General features: G+C 34.3%; 3 protein-coding genes across 4 annotated transcripts; 1 reads left to right on the forward strand and 2 right to left on the reverse strand.

Annotated features, from left to right (window-relative positions):
* The first annotated feature begins 2,316 nt into the window (after nucleotides 1-2,316).
* LOC140818210 (nod factor hydrolase protein 1-like) lies at nucleotides 2,317-3,852 on the forward strand. Its single transcript, XM_073178098.1, has 2 exons — nucleotides 2,317-3,511; nucleotides 3,620-3,852. The coding sequence occupies exons 1-2, from the start codon at nucleotides 2,386-2,388 to the stop codon at nucleotides 3,640-3,642; spliced, it is 1,149 nt and encodes a 382-aa protein (XP_073034199.1). The 5' UTR covers nucleotides 2,317-2,385; the 3' UTR covers nucleotides 3,643-3,852.
* Nucleotides 3,853-4,092: 240 nt separating this feature from the next.
* On the reverse strand, nucleotides 4,093-12,101 carry LOC140817759 (protein INVOLVED IN DE NOVO 2-like). 2 transcript variants are annotated; one of them, XM_073177538.1, is made up of 7 exons: nucleotides 11,946-12,101; nucleotides 8,970-10,009; nucleotides 8,703-8,884; nucleotides 7,791-7,880; nucleotides 7,410-7,697; nucleotides 6,621-6,830; nucleotides 4,093-4,489 (listed from the first exon to the last, which is right to left on the reverse strand). In XM_073177538.1, exons 2-7 carry the CDS (start codon nucleotides 9,883-9,885, stop codon nucleotides 4,253-4,255), a joined length of 1,923 nt encoding a protein of 640 aa, XP_073033639.1. In that variant the 5' UTR covers nucleotides 9,886-10,009; nucleotides 11,946-12,101; the 3' UTR covers nucleotides 4,093-4,252. The 2 variants fall into 2 exon arrangements, with proteins under 2 accessions (XP_073033639.1, XP_073033641.1); XM_073177540.1 differs by having other exon boundaries at nucleotides 8,970-10,032; nucleotides 11,946-12,091.
* Nucleotides 12,102-13,551: 1,450 nt separating this feature from the next.
* On the reverse strand, nucleotides 13,552-18,729 carry LOC140818215 (triosephosphate isomerase, cytosolic-like). Its single transcript, XM_073178106.1, has 9 exons — nucleotides 18,569-18,729; nucleotides 17,990-18,065; nucleotides 17,287-17,410; nucleotides 16,539-16,623; nucleotides 16,294-16,426; nucleotides 14,537-14,631; nucleotides 14,244-14,322; nucleotides 13,880-13,962; nucleotides 13,552-13,771 (listed from the first exon to the last, which is right to left on the reverse strand). Exons 1-9 carry the CDS (start codon nucleotides 18,605-18,607, stop codon nucleotides 13,721-13,723), a joined length of 765 nt encoding a protein of 254 aa, XP_073034207.1. The 5' UTR covers nucleotides 18,608-18,729; the 3' UTR covers nucleotides 13,552-13,720.
* Nucleotides 18,730-19,125: the final 396 nt, after the last annotated feature.

Below are 19,125 nucleotides of genomic sequence, written 5' to 3' on the forward strand. Positions count from 1 at the left end.
AGTATCAATTATATAATATCATTTGGTTTCCGATTTTTATTTTTTTATATTATTTTTTTATTTTTATGGTTTATATTTATAAATCTAATTTAATAAAATATGGTCAAAAAATTATTGTGATATATATTTAAAAGAATTTCTATTTTAAAATTTATTTAGTTGTGATCGTTGGCTAGAACTTATGTATTTAAGTAAAAAATGTTTGCAAACCAACATATTTTTGCGGTTTATATTTATGAATTATTTGAATAAAACACAATAAAATATCATTGTGATTAGAGTCGTCAATTTAAGTTGATCCACACCACCAAAATATTTAAGTGGGTTGAAATTTTGTCAACCTATTTAAAGGTGAGTTTAAATATGCCCGCGTGAGTTTATATTAAATATCAATATATTTCATATTATTGATTTTCAATCATGAATTCCTCAAATCAAGGGGAGCATATCGTTTTGATTTTAAATTTTTTATGTTACTAATCTGTCCAAAAATTATGGATTGTTGGGATATCCCTTACCAATGTATTTTTACATCCCACAATTTTGACATATCGCTTAGTTTCGTTCATCTTCGGTGCAAGAGCGCTCGATCTGTGAGCTATTACGCAACATATAGTTGATAATACTGATAACTCTTGGATTTTCTTCATCCTTTAAATTGGAAGAATAGACAAAAAAAAATTGACATGATTGAACATCATATTTATCTAAATGTAGCGGATAACAGCGAGGCTCGAGAATTGATGTGTATTCGAATCATATGAACTAGCAATCATAGGGGATTTTTTTTAAAAAAAAATCAGAAAATATGGTTATTTATCCTATATTCAAAGACAATTGTTAATAAATTACAAATTCATTAGGTGAAAAAAGTTTTATCCAAGAAATGATATCATAGTTTACAAACATTTTTTTTCAATGTATATTATAAAATGTAATATAATGGTGGTCCTTCCTTCCACTCAATATTATTAGTTGACATTGGTCTTATTCCAACATGAGGAACCTTCCACCTTATATCGACCAAATGCAACATTATTTTGTCTTGGGCGGCACTTTTCACAATGAATTGCTAATTTATATGATAAAAAAATAAATATGAAATGCATCAAAGAAAAATTTAATAAACACATTTTTCTTTAATCGGACGAGCATGTCATATAAGATTTCGTCCAACACGATTTACCTGACTATTGAATTAGTTCGGAATTTATCTAAACACATAGAAGAGTAGTGACAACAATAAGCTCCACCCACAAAATTCCACTAGCTAGCAACACACTTGTTCAATTTTATTACTGCAATGTGTTTTGAACAAGTCTATACTTTTTATTTAATCATGAAGGGCAAGGGCGGCTTTGTCTACGGAAAAAAAAAATATTGATTAAATATTAATTACTCTAACATCTTATAATCTTCATAATATTAACTCGATGTTGTCACATATTTCATAGATCAATTTAATAATTTAATGTATTAATGATGCAATATTGGTCAAAAAACATTCAAAACACTTTATATATGCGGCTGACATTAGTCAAAATTGGATATTTTTTTTATCCATTGTACACATGATCGCGTCGACGTCAAGTTGGTGTCATTTCTGGATCGCACTATGTCAAAAAATACCAAAATTACAAAACACACACACACAAAAGATAAACCAAAATTGGTCAAATAACATTCAAAACACTTTATACATGCGAGATTTGGATCTTCTACTGTGTTGAAAACACAGTATTTGGTACTGTGCAGTTTTTACACGAGATGATCATCTTGTAGACATCACATCATATGAGATAAATTTAAAAAGTTGTCAGATTAAACAAGATGATCATGTGATCATCTCGTGTAAAAAGTGCACATCACTTCGTGCTGTGTTTTCAACACAGCAGAGAATCCAAATACATACATGCGGCTGACATTTGTCAAAATTGGATATTTTTTTTTATCCATTTGTACACATGTTCGCGTCGACATCAAGTTATTGTCATTTCGAGGTCGCGCTACATAAAAAAATACCAAAATTACAAAACATACATACACAAAAACGATAAAACAAAAATTGGAATTCGACAATATAGTAGAATAAAATTAGAAAAGACAAATATATACCATCAAATTTGCAAATTATATATATCTATAGAATTTAAATTTCGTCGAGATACCTCTTTATTGTTATTGAGAGAGTTCATATTCTTCTTGAAATTCAAAAATTAAAGTATTATTTGCAAATTTGAGAAAACAACATATACATATATCAATGCTTGATGGATTATTAAATAAATCAAATTTGGTGTTTTATGTCTATCGTATGGTATTAGATTCATCACTGGTAGTTTATAAATATCCACACAAAATACACAGAACTCAACTTGGAAAACAATGGCAATGATGAAGAAAACTTGCGGATTTGCAACATTTTTAATGGTTCTCATCATGAATTCGTATTCTGTCAATGCATCTTCTTCATCTCCTCAAGCAATCAAAGGTGTTTATTATCCTTCATGGGTTTCATCTAATCTCTCTCCATCTTCCATTAACACGAAGCTTTTCACTCACGCATACTACGCATTCCTCACACCAAACAATGTCACCTTCAAGTTCGACATAGAACAAACTCAAGAAGCTCCACTGCTTCTGAACTTCACATCAACTCTTCATGCAAAGAATCCACCAGTCAAGACAATTTTCTCGGTCGGAGGGGCAGCAGAAGGCCCAGTTTTATTCTCACGTATGGTGGCGGATTCGTCCTCTCGTTCGCATTTCATCCTTTCGAGCATAGAAGTAGCAAGAAAATTTGGATTCGATGGGGTTGATCTTGACTGGGAGTTTCCGCAGAGCCCCGAGGATATGGAAAACCTGTCGCATTTGCTAGATGAGTGGCGTGGGGAGGTCAAAAAGGAAGCGAAAGCCACCTGCAGGGAGGAGCTACTCCTCTCAGCCGCGGTGTATTATTCGGCTGATACGTTTCTTTCCGGCCCGCAAAGATCGTACCCTTCTGGTTCTATCAGCAAGAACCTGGACTGGATTAATATGATGAATTATGATTACCATGGTGGTTGGGACCCTACTCTAACTGGAGCTCAGGCAGCACTCTTCGACCCCAAAAGTAACGTGAGCACGAGTTACGGAGTTGAGTCATGGATCCGATCAGGTGTGCCACTGAGCAAGTTGATCATGGGTTTGCCCTTGTACGGTAGGACATGGCAGCTCAAGGACCCAAGATCATATTACATCGGTGCGCCAGCGGTTGACGTGGGACCGGGCCCGGATAAAACCGGAGTATTGACTTATTCCGAGATAGTAAAGTATAATAAGGATCACAAGGCTAAGGTAGTACATGACATTGAGACTGTGTCAGTATATTCTGTGGCAGAGACAATATGGATTGGATACGATGATACTAAAACAGTGGCCATAAAAATTGGTTATGCTCGAGCTCTTGGACTTCGAGGGTACTTCTTTTGGGCTGTTAATGGTGATTATAAATGGAAAATTTCGAAAACAGGTACTATATTGTTCACAGATCTGATATTCTGTTTCTTGTATATATTTGGCTCCTTTAAAATCTTTTTGCTAACTTATGATCTTCTGGTATATATGTTTCGATTTGCAGCGTCGAAGTTGTGGTCTCTATGAGTGTGAGATCAGATTTGGATCGATAGGTTCGAGTGCACATTTGGTTTTTCTCACGTTGTTGAATATCATTGCATGTTTTTTCTTTCCAAATGTATTCATTATGTATTGTTTCAATTCTAGAAGACAACTTTTATTCTTTTTTATATGCATAAATTAGTGAAATGTCAAATAAAAGGTAACAAAGTGATTGTCCTAGTTAATGTTTCCTTAATATCATATAAATGCTTCTTAAATAACAAGAAATTCCACAAACCAAAATTTAAACAACTCAAATCCAAAGAGGATCAGAAAGGGATTTTTTCCTCGGCAGAAAAATAAAACTTGCTGTCAAAACCAAGTGTCTAGGTAAAATATCCTCAAGGCTTCGAGCTTTAACAAACTTAACTTTGTATTTTATAGAAATGGGGTTATCATGTTGAGTCCAGTTATAATTTTAAATCAGTTGACTGATTTTGTATTTCAAATGCAGCCTAAGAGATGGCTTTTTTTTTTTTTTTAATTTAAAATATAAAAGTGTACAACAATTGGTCGATGATAATGTTTAAAACCAAAGTGTACAAACACAACAGAGCACCAGTCCAAGATTTAAACCGTAGCATAATTCTAACTTTCAATCCATTCCCCTTGCTCGCTTTTGGTATCCCCATCGCTTCAATAAAGAGGTGACTCCTTCTTTCAAAGTAGCTTTCCTACCTTCTTCATAGTTCCATAGTTCAGAAATAATGTATCTCCCGCTTGGGTTGTATTCGTTTATCTCGAATAAAGCGGATATCACAGCATCGTAAACTTTGACACCACAATTTGCTTTAAGATCTACTAGCTTTTCATCTTCTTCATTTATCACTGTCTGCAACAACAAAAGAAGTCATTCGAGGAAGTGTTTGTAAACCATAAGATCGAGACCGGTGGCACAATAATAAACTCAAGAGAATTGTGCACGACTTGCCAATTTTTAACCACTCTGAATCCAACTTCATCTTTTAATCTATTCTAGTTTCGAATGAACTATAATGTGAATCAAATAGGATTCTGTATTTGCATTTCATTATTCCACAAAAGATTTGTAGATAATGCACTATGTGTTAAATACATATCATGAAACGGTAAGTCGCATCCATTTGCCTCAAAATGTAATTCTATTAACCATTTGTCAAATTTATTTATCTACACAATGATCTTAAAATCGGAATATTAAACATCAATTGACTTTATCATGACTACCTTACATTTCTGGTAATTGATGAACAGGTGATGCAAAATTAGTAAATTAACTTTTTCACAACAGCAAGAATCTACATTCATCAGCCACACTCTTCAAGCGTTAAGGATACTACACACTCAAATATACCAATGAAGTCATTACTTTGAAAATAATAGATTTTTACATGCATTGGATCCAGTACACTCCGTTATATTATTGAATAAAACACAGAAATTCAATGGAACTTAACCATCAAACGAGTAAAAAGGTTGTCTCAAGTAAAAATAAACAAACAAATATGCCGTACAACTAAATAGAGTAGTCCGAATGTCATACAAGAAGCTTTGGAGGTTAAACAAAGTAGATTTAACAGTATGATGTACAAGTTTAACACAGTTAGATTATGACTGACACTCCCATCACTATAATATACATCATCGTTTCCATATACATGAATAAATGTGGAAGTTAATTCATTTACTAAGATAGGCTGCTTTGGAAGGTTAAACAAAGTAGATCTAATAGTATCATGTACAAGTTTACCAGAGAGATTATGACTGACACTCCTGTCACTATTAGTAAGATATCCTGATTCAATTCTATTAGTAAGATATCCTGATTTAATTTTTCCCATTTTAATTTTTTTAATAAATACTTTAAAATGGTTTCGTAGACCTTTATGGTTATTAATGCGAACATGAACCAACAAATGGTTCTGGAAAGAGTCCAAAGATATACTGCAAGAATCTATTAGGGCCAAGTCTATAGAAAGAGTTAGTTAAAAAAAAAATTTGATGCGGAACTTCAGATGCAAAATTTTATAGGAGTTGAATTGCTATTTACTTAACCCGAAAAACAACATTAAAGTGTGGAGCAAGACAATATCCAGCTGCAACTTGATAAGAAGACAGCACCACCAGCACTCAGGCTCATCTCATGAGGGTCCAAAATCTTTTAAGAAATCTAATAATTATAAATTTTTTTGACTAAAACATTTCTTTATCTCGATTAAGATAAAATCCTGTAAGCTCAAGGCTCAGACATTTAACAACTTGGCAAGCAATAAATCAAGTAGTTTAGCCTCGATGAACTAAATAAGGGATAAGCAATAAGATTATCCACAACAATTTTGTCAAATATCTAGCCCTTAAATCCAGAACCCTACAGAAATATTACATAGTTATCACAAACTCTTCACGCACAACCTACCCTCTAAATGAGGAGAAAGGCCCTGATCAATTTGCCTCACTCATATGCTCCATCATTAGGTCAAATCGATATCATCATTCGATACGATAAACAAACTTCAGTCATTCAATATGTCACTGTTAATTGGGCTTCAATTGTTAGAGTCAATTTGACCTTGTATAGAGTCAATGGGCTTTGATGCATACGTGTTAGCTGATTGATGGGGCTTGGACAGTGTAATCTCATGTTTACAGTTTGGTTTATGAACGAATACAGGTATTCTTCATTTTTTGCTTGTTTTTCATTTCTGTATCTATGTGTGCGTGTGCGTGTGTGTGTGTGGTGTGGAGGGGGGTGGTTAGAGAGGGTAAGATAGATAAATAGAGAAAGTGAGAAACTAAGTCAAACCGCTATCAGCCTACAACTTATCAGCATCATGTTAGCGTTCGTAGCACTTGAGAGATGCAATCGACCCAAATAAAAAAGAGTGATGCTGAATTAGCTTCCGCTTGAAGTGCAAAAACAAACAAAGATGTCCTCATTTCCGACCACACAAACAAATAGTCACATGGATATGTTGCTTACATACCTGATGTTTTCCATTAATTTGAACCACCTTTAAAGGATGCCATTCAGGATCTCGAAGGTACTCCTCCCAGAGAGAGCACAATTCTGTGGCCCTCTCATCGGCCTCAGCTTCACTGTATTTTCTCTTCATGGCTTCATGAAATGGTTTGCTGTCAAGCTCCCCCATTCTCTTAACACCAATATGAGAGTTTGATGATAAATCTTTCAAGCCCTAGAAAGCAACTTTATCAAGTCATTCTCCAAATTTCATCCAAACAACGTGCTTGTATCGAGAAATATCATGTACGGTTAGCATGCTTCTATCATAATGACTCTAGACACAAAAATCTACCCACCGGCCTGGTTGGCTCCAGGGAGGAAAAAACACTTCTTCAAGTTAAAGAGTTACCATTTTAATTATGAAATGCATGTGAAACCAAAATCAAGAGGGGTAATCATGATAGAAGTAGCTAACACTTTAACCTAAAATGTGGCTATATCATCAGCTCCTTCAGAAAAACACAAATTCTAACTTACTGCTTGTGCAACAAATGCATTATCCTATGTCGCTTGGAGTTGCCCGTGAGCGCTAAATAAAACATATAATCTAAAATATGTACATTGAATTTCCCATGAGCAACCTTCCTCGAGTTTCACACAGCAGGAAAGTCGATGTAAAAAAGTTGAACTGCGCTTGTGTTAGCTGTTAAATCAGTAGCTTGGCCATTCAGTCATACCCAGGCCAGATCTCATGGCAAGGAATGGTACTGAGTTTTCCAAATAAAACGAAGAAAACAAATTTGAAACTTACGTTGAGTAGTTCTTTTCGCGCTTCTTGTAGTTCATCATTGCTCTTGCGCTCCTGCACAATTAAAGTTTGGTTCAATGCTGTAAAATCCTCGAGCTCTCCTTCCTTTTCCCTCAAGGACTTGAGCAGCAAATCCACTTCTTCTAGCACTTCCAGATCACCTTCCTCCGCCATGTGTTTTATGACATTTAATTTACCTCTTAATTGCTCGATTTCAAGCTCCACAGCTTGCTTTGCATCCAGTTGTTTCTCCAGCAAAATTATTCTATTATGGAGGTCCTCCTTTTGTTTCTGAAATCAATAAACCCAGAATATAGACTCATGTTTAACTTTGCATCCTGGAACAATTCCAGTCACCATAAGGATATAAGAAAAGTTAAATACCTTCTGTTCTTCAGCCAAAATCATTACTTCTTCATCAAAATTTCTTTGCTTTTCAGCAGCAGCCTGAAGGGAGCAATTTTGCACTGCATTCTGGAAGAAAGAACAATGACATAATAACTTGGTTAGATTATAAATATGCGGAACAATATCACAAAGAACAATACATGTTGAAATGTTCAATTCTCTCAATACAACAAGCCTAAAAAAATTATGGCGCCATAGAACTTTGGCGTGCAAACAGCAGGTTTGAATATTGGGAACTTTGTGAGAAAATAGGCACATAAAAGTATGCATTATTCAGATCTCAGGCAGTCCTGTCACTTTAAATGGAGAATTAGAAGGCTTTGCATGAAAAATGGGCCCCTAAATCAAGTGCCACAAAAGAAGATATCCTTTTGCAGGTCCACTTGCTAAAATTATTCTTGAAGCAATTCTAAGATCTTTCCTCTATTTAGCGATGCTACATGATAGTGGTAAACCCCAGTCATCTATAACGGTCCCCTTAAAAATATAAAAAATGATAAAGCCATAATCTGCGTGGATTACAACTACCCCTTCAAGGATGACAAAAGTGGTTTCTCAAGAGTCCCATGTCATGCCGAGCATCACAGAAGCTGCTTAGACAGCTAGATACAGGTTTACGAGATTTTATTTGAGGAAAATTGTTGCTTTGTTGACAATATAACATCAAAATGTATAGTACAGTAAGTAAATATCAACAAGTGAGAAATTAAATTCAGAAAGGATAAGAGTAGTGTCATTCGACATCAACAGCACTCAGCCATCAGGGCAAGTTTACAGCTAATTTTACAAGCATCATGATGTCCACCTTTGTTTCTGTCAAGTAAAACAAACATAGGAAATTCGAATGGAAATCACAAACAATAATGATATAATAAAAGAGAAAGGAACCTTTTCAAGGTCTTCCGCAAGTTTTTTCCGCTCATGTTCATTATGAGTCTCACGTTTCTCCAGTTCTTGTCCCCGAAATTCAAGCTCTCTCTTTTGGTTGACCAAAAGCATCTTTAGCTTTTCATGGTCATTGAATATCTTTTGGAAATGATCTCTTGCACTTGATTCAATCTTTTTCATCTCTGATTTTGCAAAAATGGATGTGAAGATCAAATTTAAATCCATTACATTTTCTTTTTTTTAAACTCCAAATTAGACACAACATACCTTCATTGTAAGATTGATGAAGTTTATCCTTTTCCATGATTAATAGGCTAAGAGAGCTTTCTGTCTCATTGAACTTACTCTCCATCTCAATCAAGTGCATGTTCTTTGCCTCAATAACATTTGTTAAATTACCTACAAGCTTGTTAGTTTTTCGAGCTTTTTCTTCCATGATATCCGAAACCGTTCCGAGGTCTCCAATCTTGCGAAGATTTTCTCCAACAATGTTATTAGCATTATAATCATCTGCCCTAGCAATCCATCCATAAAGATCAGCTTTCGTTTCACTTTTTGTCAACCAATTTCTTTTGCCATGTTGATTAGCATCGTAAAATTTCTCAAATGACATGGCATTGTTAAACCCTTGCCAACCTTTAACAAATTCAACAAGAGCGATTCCTGAATGTCCTAAATAATTCCACAAAGGTCGCACTCTAGTCGGATTAAATCCTTTGCTTGCCAACTTATCCCTCAACTTAGACCCGCTTCCTCCAACATAACGACCGTCCTTTAATTCAGTAGGAATGTTGACAACTATACCAATCCATGGCCAGACAAACATCTCGTCACGGTCATGATCTACAAGGGCATCAGCCTCAACAGCAGGCTCTGAAGGACCATGCGCACCCATGTCATTTTCCAAGTATTTTGCCAGTGCAGCATGATTGGCCTTGTCTCTAGCAGTTCTTTTCGCTGAATTGCACTTGCCAATCCCACTTGCATGTTGCAAGAGTTCTTTATACAGATAGTCTCTCTTCTTCTTGTTAGAACAATAGGGGCAAGTATACTCGTAATCAGAGATTTTAACTTGGTGCTTACCATTCTTCAGCTCTTCATATGTCTCCTCCACATACTCCTCCACTTCAGAATCGTTTCCATCACTTTCTTCTCCAGAACCGTGCTCCATTGAACTTCTCATGAGTTTTCACCTCAGTGAATATTCACACATACCCAACGAGAGAATATCGTTGAAAGTCACTATGAAAGTGTTTCAAACGTGATTCTTATTTCGGTCAACACCAACCCATAATGAAATGATGCACCTACACAGAAAAGGAGAGAAAAACTGTCCAGGAATCTACATAAAAAAAAAGTATACAGCCTTTTGAACATGATAAAAATTAAAAAGGCTTATAGATTTAAAAGGGGAGATCAAAAATCCAAACTTTTTTAAAAATATTTTAAAATATGCAAGTTAAATATCATTGAATCACATTTTAAATTACTATTGCCTTCACTACTTACTCAACAAAGGAAAAGTAAATCTGCAATCAATCTCATTTTACCCCACTTCTTTTCCAGAACAATAAAATACAATTGGCAAACTCAACAAAAATTGCAAAAGTTCAGATCTGAGTTAAACTGCACAGAACCTCGGTACTTTTAATTCAGACTTCAGAGAAAAACAAAGAAAGTGTGGAAACCATTATTTCACTTTCTCAACATCGACACTATTCAATAAGGCATAATTACAAAAACCCAAAACAAAACAGAAATTCAAAATTTCCGAATCAAATTATATCTTAAAATGCAGCAGTTAATGAACTTAATCATAATAAAAGGCGAAGAGTATTGCACATGCATGTACGGAGTGAAGCATAAAATTTATCGAAAATAGAGTAATTCGTTGCACTGTAAAAATCGGCATTCATGAAAATAATTCAAACGTTGACGAAATAAAAATTGAGTTAGATTAGAAAATTATTTATAACACCCGACTGATTAAAAACATTAGTTAAAAAAATAATAATATTTTAAATATTATAAATAAAGAATTGGGTTATTAATATGAAATGCTTAAGATGATGAGCAACTAAGCTTTGCGTGAACTTCCGGGTCAGAAAATAGAAATCATCCCAAACCAAATGCTCATCTTTGACTCATCACTCACTGTGTACATACAAAAACTTAATTCTCACCAAATTAACAACGCCGATTTTTAGAGTGTGGTGAATTTCTTTAGTTTTGCGGTAAATTTCCTGCTTTACTTCGTACGTGCACGAGCAATACACTTCAACCCTTCATCATGTTTATGTTCATCAAGATACAATTTGATTCAGAAATTTTGAATTCTTCGTTTTGTTTTGGTTTTCTATAATTCTGGCATTCAGTCAATGATATTTAACTTTCATTGTTTAAAATGTTTTTAAAAAAAGTTTCAATTTTCGATCTCCCCTTTTAATTTTCAAGTTTCAACTCATGCAGGGTCAAAAAAATTGCTTAATGAACAAGATTTTGGAATGGGTGGGCTTGGATATTGAAGCCCTCGGCTTCAACAAACAATTTGTTAAGCAAAGTTCTTTTGAAAGCACACAACTGTATGTTTGAGTAAGATAGATACTTTTCTTTTAAAAAAAATTGAACAGAAGTTGAGGTAGAAGAATTATAATCTACATTCTGACTTCATGATTATGATTTGAAAGTTTTAAAAGTCAAACCAAACACTAACATTAAATCTCAACGCCTTTTTTTAGTTTGGCTTATGTGCCCAAATGCACTCCATTGTATCTTGTATGGGTGGGCGGTGGGTCGGGTTTTCTGGGTCCGGTTTACCCAAAATTTCAGATACCCTAACAGAGCACACGCAGTACCCTACGTCGGGTGCTAAAAATGATGGCTTTTTAACAGTGCAAAAAAGAAGATTTACTAACATATACCTTCTAAGTTCTAACTGTTTTTGCTCAGCAAATTTATAGTAAACATTTGAGTAACTAGCAGAAATTAAAGGCATAAACTAATGAAATGATGGCCAAATAATCGACATTCAAAATTTCTGAATGTTTGAGTTAAGAGTAACCAGTGCAAAATCAGAATTTTCCCCCAAATTTAAGTGACTAAACGATAAATTAAAGGAATAAAATAATGGGGGGAAACCGGAAAAGTGAGCAGAGATGGCGAAACAATCGACATTCATCACCAATCAGAAGGAATAATGGAACAAAATTCGGATTAAAACACTGAGGGAGAAGATGAGAATACCGGTGCACAGTGTGGCCGCCGAAAATCGCCGAGGAAGACGAGGAGAATACCGGTGGGGGTGATTATGAACCGCCGACCCTAGCGGGTAGCCGCTGCAAATGGCCGAGGACTGAGGAATCCTTAAGACGAGTGAAGAGTGAAGAGTGAAGAGGAGAACATTTGTACTTTTTTTAAAAGTAATTTTTCTTTTATTATTGTTAATAATTAATAAAATATTAAATTAATTAAAACTATATTTAAAAAAATTCTATATTTGTCGGGTACCGAACCCGATCGATACCGAAAACACTATCCGACACCAACCCGAAAAAATTATCAGATTCGTGTTGACATGCTCACAAATTATCTGATCGTATCATATCTGTTTTTCGAATCGAAATACATCAACCTCTGATCTTGTATGTATACAGTATATACATAAAAAGTCAACAATTAATAAAATATGACAAATTTATCAAATACTCTCAGAATTTATTGTTTTTATTGTATGTCATATCTATATTATTCTATGTTATATCACCAATTAATTATTCAGATATTGCCTTCTTTCCTGTAAAGATGAAGACGTATTTATTAAATTAATCTTGCAGAGTTGAAGTCAGTTTTTAGTAGTATAGATGTTAAATTATTTAAAAAAAATTTCTAGTAACTAAATACTACTAAATTATGGAGTATATGATTTGATCGTGAATGTTTATTAAGAGAAAGTATTGTAATGTTGAAATAATATCATAAGTTTTTGTATCATATTTTTTGAGAAACGATCCACAGACAATAATTTTATCGAGAAAAGTAAAATTTGTCATAGAAACTGATAAAATGAAAAAATAAAAACTTTTTTTTGTTTATGATTTCAATCAGAAACCTAAAACCCCAGACAAAAGTTGATATAATAAACAAGTTCAAAGCAATTTTTTTTCCTTAAATAAATGTTTTATTGTTCTTCAAAATCATCTTCTATATATATGCAACTTAGGAGTTAGGAGCATCGGGTTAAATGGGCTGCTACACAGGGAATCAGGGAAAAAGTAAAGAAGGAATATTTAGGAGCCCTATTAATAATAATAAAAAAAACAAAATATCAATTGGACTTGCCTAAAAAAAAAGATTGTTTTTCAGAAGAAAGAAAAAAAGATCAGTATATTATTTGTAATCCAGCCCTATTTTCTCAAGAATCTAACTGGACTTGCTTAATTTTTAACAAGAGGATAATCGTAGTGTTTATCATGTAGCCTTCCAATAATGTCATATTTTCATTGTGTAATAATTACACATTATTTATAAATTGTGAAATATTTTAAATTTCATAATCACAAGAGAACCAAATATGAGCTAATATAAGAACACACTGATAAAAGGTAAATAAGTAAAGATGTAGGTCATGTATGTAAAAACCTATTTAAGTGCTTTCAATTTCTACACACAATTTACAAACATTTCACTGACTAGAAGTCTGTAAATACTTGAAATAAACTTTTGCAAACGCTATCATAATGACGAGACGTGTCGAATTTCAAGTATACATACACACCCGCACAGAGCAATAGCAAATATGTTTTCCAACTAGCCAAATATATCAAATCACTTGCAGAAACATAATCGTTCATTCAACAGAAGAAAGGATTTGTTTCAATTTATTCATACGCTGAAGGCTTGTCTTCAACAAGCGGCCAAAAGTTCAAAGTCGTAATTAGACCAGAAGAATTCCACACAGTAGTTGCATCTTCTCAACCAAAATGTTCAAAAAATAATCATAAAAGACTGGGTAACTACACTTAACCAGCTTTCTTCACCTCAGCAGACTTGATGATGTCGATGAACTCCGGCTACACGTGGGAAACGAAGAATATGATTTTATCTTCCATTGTATTATTAAAAATTATCGTTTTCTTAGGATTACTAGAGTAGAAGAGGAAGAAAGGGTCCTAATATACCTTAAGTGAAGCGCCACCAACAAGAAAACCATCAACATCAGGTTTTGCAGCCAATTCCTTGCAGTTACCACCAGTCACAGAACCTGCAATTCAGTAGAATTTGGAAGCACGTCATTTGCAAAATGAGCATCAGGTTGTTTGGATTGAATTTGTCGTACAAGAACTATGTTTGAGTGAAGGAAGTTAAACATAAATGTTGTGGTTGCAACACTAGTCTTATCTCGCAAAAAGAGAGTGTATGGATGTCATGTGTCATGGATTTGTTACGATAGTTCTATTATAAGCAAATAGAGCAAATAGAGCCACATTTCTAAATTTTGCATGCAATTGTTGTTCCATAATTTGGTTAGGCATTGGGCGCTACCTCCATACATGATCCTGGTTGAGGCTGCAACTTCAGAGCTAACATTTGCTTGAAGCCATTTCCTCAATTCACAATGTACCTGTACATCATTCCACAAATTGAGCTCATTATTTTCAAGTTTAAGGAGTATACCAGAACAAATAAACACTTTTTTTGGGGGGGTTGGGGGGGTGGGGCAGCATATATAGTGAACTTCAACCCAGAAATAATCCACTGAGTTCATTTTTAAATTGATTTTTGCAATAACCGTGTGTACTAATCATGTGTATATGGAATTGCTGAAGCCAACATACTTCCTGAGCCTGGTCAGGAGTGGCAACCTTCCCAGTTCCAATAGCCCAAACAGGCTCATAAGCCAAGACGACATTAGTCCAATCAGCTATTTGTTCTGTACATGAAAATCAAAATGAATTTATGTTGTGAATGAAGTCAAAGCAAGGCAAACAAACACTATTCTGAATCCTGAACAAGATGCAAAATTTCCATGACTCAGTCGAGGCATGTTGTTATTTCCCAGCTCAATTTACAAGATATCATTCACCTTTGAAAAAAAATACAAGGACTTCTGTTCTCATTTTAGGGGTGAAGAAACATGTTTACAGCAGAAGGATGAGAATAATCCCCTATATGATTTGGGGGAAAAAAAGAATAATTCCCTATATAGGTCAAAAGGACCATTAAACTATATGAAACATGATATAATGATCAGAAAGTCTTCCCAGTCAAACTGACCAAGTGCTCCAACTACACAATAAATTTTTCACGTAACTAACCTTCAGATTTAGAGTGCAAAGCTTTTTGGAAGAAAAAACTCAGGAAATCCTACTAAACAATTAAATGAAAAGAACATGAAAAATGCAACAATGGACAAGTGAGCTGACAATTCACAAACATTTACGCGAAGCACCCAAGAGAAGCACTTTCATGTCGATAACAAGTTAAGTACAGCATAAAGTTAAAAGGAGAGTAAAACAACCCTAACAAAGATGGAAGTGCATCAGTTGTATATTTAGCTGTGTTCAGACTACAGAGCTCGATTAACTATGTCCCAAGAGCTTTTGAAAAAAAATAATCCAATGTTGGTAATCTAGTAACAAGTGAGGAGGAGGAGTGAACATTACAGAAACATACACTAGGCAACCCAAGTCTCTCGGTTACACAGGAAACATGTGTTGAAACAAAAGAGAATGTACAGCGACATTTAAACATGAAGTTTCAGAGATTATAGTTCAAACTTTTCACTTCATTTCCTCGAATTCATAAAGAGATGCCTTATAACTAGTTTCATATTTTACCAACGAGAAAATGGCAAAAAAATCCCAATAACTGAAGATTTATGCACCTTCGAAGCATAGTAGAAAGGCAGGAAATTGAAGTTGCAGGAAAAAATATTGTCGACAAATTATAACACTGAGAGATCAGAGACAGTTCTTTATAGCAACTAAAACTGAGATATTAGATAGTTTTTACTAATTAACTATCTTGAACTTTACTCTATTTTCATTATATATATATATAACACTGAGAGATCAGAGACAGTTCTTTATAGCAACTAAAACTGAGATATTAGATAGTTTTTACTAATTAACTATCTTGAACTTTACTCTATTTTCATTATATATAATGAAAATAGAGTAAATGTAATGACCCGACACCACTAGCTCAACTGGGACCTTTTATTGTAATGACCCGACACCACTCACCCGCGACCATTACTCATAGGACTTCTCCAGCCCAGTCACTGAAGCTTTTACTTTCCCAAGATTATAACCAAAGACTTCCTGGACTTATAGGTCTTAGCAGCAATCCTGGTACCAATTGAGCTATTGTTGCCGAGATCTATATGTCCAGGAGGTCTTGGGTTCTAATCCTGGGAATCCCAGGTAAAAGCTCCAGTGTCTAGGCCGGAGAAGTCCTATGAGTAATGATCGCGGATGAATGGTGTCGGGTCATTACAGTAAAGTTCAAGATAGTTAATTAGGAAAAACAAATTTTAACTAAGTTTAAATAAGAGAAATCATGGAACAGCTTTTTGAGACGATTCAAGTACCTGCAATAGCCTTCGTCTGTGCAGCAACAACATCAAGAGTGGATCCTGCTTCTCTCTGTTCAAGAGTCTCGCCAACACAAGCAATTACCTTCAAACCTTGACTAAGTGCATATGCAACTTTACTTCCAACAAACTGAAATGAGAAGGCAGCACAAAAGCACATAAATTTTAAGTAGAAACAGAGTAAGATCCAATACCAATATATAATTTAATTTTCATTATTAAAAATCAGTGGGATGAATTACCTCGTTCGATTCTGCTAACAAAGCTCTCCTTTCAGAGTGACCAAGAATTACCCACGGTATGTTCAGATTGACAAGCATCTCAGCACTAGACAAAAGAACACATAATTTATGAACCAAGGTTAAAGTAGATTCATTAAAATGCTATTCTACATTCTGAGTGGGAAATAACGAATGTCCAAAATTAAAATTGAATAAATTAGTAGAAATAAACCATCGAAGTACTGTGTTAAATATATTATTTACTAGGAAAATTTATTTAAATGTCAGCCATGGTAAAGAAAATACATAAACCAAAACTTTCTAAACTACATTATTAAAAATACAAGGCTGCGAGTGATCTGAAGCCAAAGCACAAGGTGAGCGCGATGCATGCAACTTACTAAAGCAAGGCTTACTAAAGAATAATGTTCTTAAATTTAGATATATTAAATAAATTTGGCCACATATAATCCAAATGTACTTTAAAAACTATTGAAAAATACAAATGATTCATTGGTTTCAAACAAAAAACCAATTACCATAACAATTTATTTAATCGTGTATTTATAACTCTTGAATTCAGCCTTTAAGCTGCATATAGGCATGCGCTTCACGGCCATGGGCCATGGCGCATGCTTTGCATAGGAATCGCCGCACCATGTGCCTAGGTGTGGATGGCTTCTAATACCTATGTGCCAAACGCCTAAACCCATTGATCTTGCAGACACTCGACAATAAAAATCAAGAAAACGTGTTCAAGAAGACATACCTAACCTCACCAGTGTAAGCACCCCCTTTCTTAACCCAACAGTTCTGAGCAGCGATGTAAAAATCAGGTCGCAGAAGACTTTTTACGATAGGAAGAAAAACAAATGGAGGGCTGACAACCACCTCTGTACGGAAAAAACATCAAGTAACTCGAGCAATCAAATCAATTAATGACACGGAAATTTAATTTGCATCACAGAAAGTGCTTATGTTAAAAGACCAAAAAGGTTTAAATTAATCATTTGTAGCTTTCAATCTCTAGGAATAGTTCCACGAAACAATTTTAAATCAAATATGACTGACCCAAGCTCAAATACAGGAAACTGTTTCAAAATCAAGAATGACTTTCGGTTGTTCAAGGGCACAACAGAACATTATTCTTGGTCTTCGTTGTATATAAATTTCTCGAAAGAAAAATATTAATCTCTTGCTTTTAGAGATAAACATGCAAGGTACGGAGCTTGAATACTCAATGTTAAGACTAAGTAGAATGTAGGGAACACAGCTCCCTCACTGTCTTTAGTTCTTCGTAACAGTTAAAAAAAAAAGAATCAGAATACTAATGCAAGTTCATGTCAAAGATTGCTTTTACTTAAGCTTTCATTTAATTTCTTCTCCATCCTGAATAAATTCCATCAGATAGCCAACTGCTAGCCTCCATGAAGTACGGTTAAAGAAAGAGTAGCTATGCAACATGTACTGACCCACGACATCTTCAGGTGGCACTTCAGCAGCATTTAGCGTTGAAACAATCTTCTTCACTTCTTCGGCAGTTCCATTCTACACAGAAGTTCACTCTTTAAATAACATTATCATTTCCTAAATTTAGCACGCAAACATGTACATATACAGAAGGGCTAAGCCATTTGAGACGACTCACCAATTGCAAGCCTCACATGAAAAGAATATATAAATAAACTGTATATGTAGGTTTTCCAAGAAAAAAATACAAGTTTCTCCATCGAATCTACGATTATACCGCATGAACATGCTCACACATAGACATATACACGCATCAATTATTTCATCGATACCATCAATCAGCTATAATATAACAGATTTCCTTCTACAAAAAAAGATCGAAAAATACACGAGTAAAACTTAAACATCTGGATAAACAACTGATAGAAATCATACACTAATTATTCAATTTCGGATCTCGAAGATCCGTCATTCAACATGGTTAACGTTAAATCTGAAACAACGGTGGAAGAACCAGCCGATCAGTTATCAAGGTGGGTAAGTCGAGGATTGAAATATTAGAATCAGATTCGGTAACTTACGCATTTCCAGTTGCCTCCGACGATGAATTTTCTCCCCATTTCCGACGAAGATCACAATAATTGCTCAACAAGAAAATACCAGAAGACTCGAGGCTTTGGGTGTGTGGACTGTGGATTGGGATGAGCTATGGGTGAATATTTTGTACTATTCTATAACACTAAATTATGACAACAGTATCAAAAGTTAAAATTTTATTTAGATTTTTCATCAAAAAAAATTATTTTTTATATTATGAATATTATTTTTTATTATAAATATCGATATATAAAGATTCGTAAGATCGTTTCATACTCCTAAATTATTTCTATTTTTTCCATAAAAGAATTTAAAATTCCTTGCTCAATTTCTTTAACTAAGCAGATGTGAATCTAATGTCTAAATTGATCAATGGAGAAATTATTGACAGATAGTTGATTACAATCGATTTTAAACTTAATCTCGTATTAAATTCGTCACAAAATCAATTTTAAATATAATCTCGTATTAAACTCGTCTGTTTGATATGGATTTAAATCCTATCATATAAGTCTAAAATTAGGTCCGAAAAGAAGAACGG

This window comes from Primulina eburnea, chromosome 17 (assembly GCF_022965805.1).
Source record: "Primulina eburnea isolate SZY01 chromosome 17, ASM2296580v1, whole genome shotgun sequence".
Classification (NCBI taxonomy): Eukaryota; Viridiplantae; Streptophyta; class Magnoliopsida; order Lamiales; family Gesneriaceae; genus Primulina; species Primulina eburnea.

Excerpts from the sequence above, each read along its gene's own strand:
- LOC140818210 (XM_073178098.1), top strand. The coding sequence starts at position 2,386 with ATGGCAATGATGAAGAAAACTTGCGGATTTGCAACATTTTTAATGGTT. Across the intron at positions 3,512-3,619 it reads ATGGAAAATTTCGAAAACAG|CGTCGAAGTTGTGGTCTCTA; the intron begins GTACTATATTGT and ends TTCGATTTGCAG.
- LOC140818215 (XM_073178106.1), bottom strand. The coding sequence starts at position 18,607 with ATGGGGAGAAAATTCATCGTCGGAGGCAACTGGAAATGC. Across the intron at positions 14,632-16,293 it reads ACAGACGAAGGCTATTGCAG|AACAAATAGCTGATTGGACT; the intron begins GTACTTGAATCG and ends TTTCATGTACAG. Across the intron at positions 14,323-14,536 it reads CTCCTGACCAGGCTCAGGAA|GTACATTGTGAATTGAGGAA; the intron begins GTATGTTGGCTT and ends AATGATGTACAG.
- LOC140817759 (XM_073177538.1), bottom strand. The coding sequence starts at position 9,885 with ATGAGAAGTTCAATGGAGCACGGTTCTGGAGAAGAAAGTGATGGAAAC. Across the intron at positions 7,881-8,702 it reads TTGCGGAAGACCTTGAAAAG|AATGCAGTGCAAAATTGCTC; the intron begins GTTCCTTTCTCT and ends TCTTTCTTCCAG. Across the intron at positions 7,698-7,790 it reads TTTTGGCTGAAGAACAGAAG|AAACAAAAGGAGGACCTCCA; the intron begins GTATTTAACTTT and ends TATTGATTTCAG.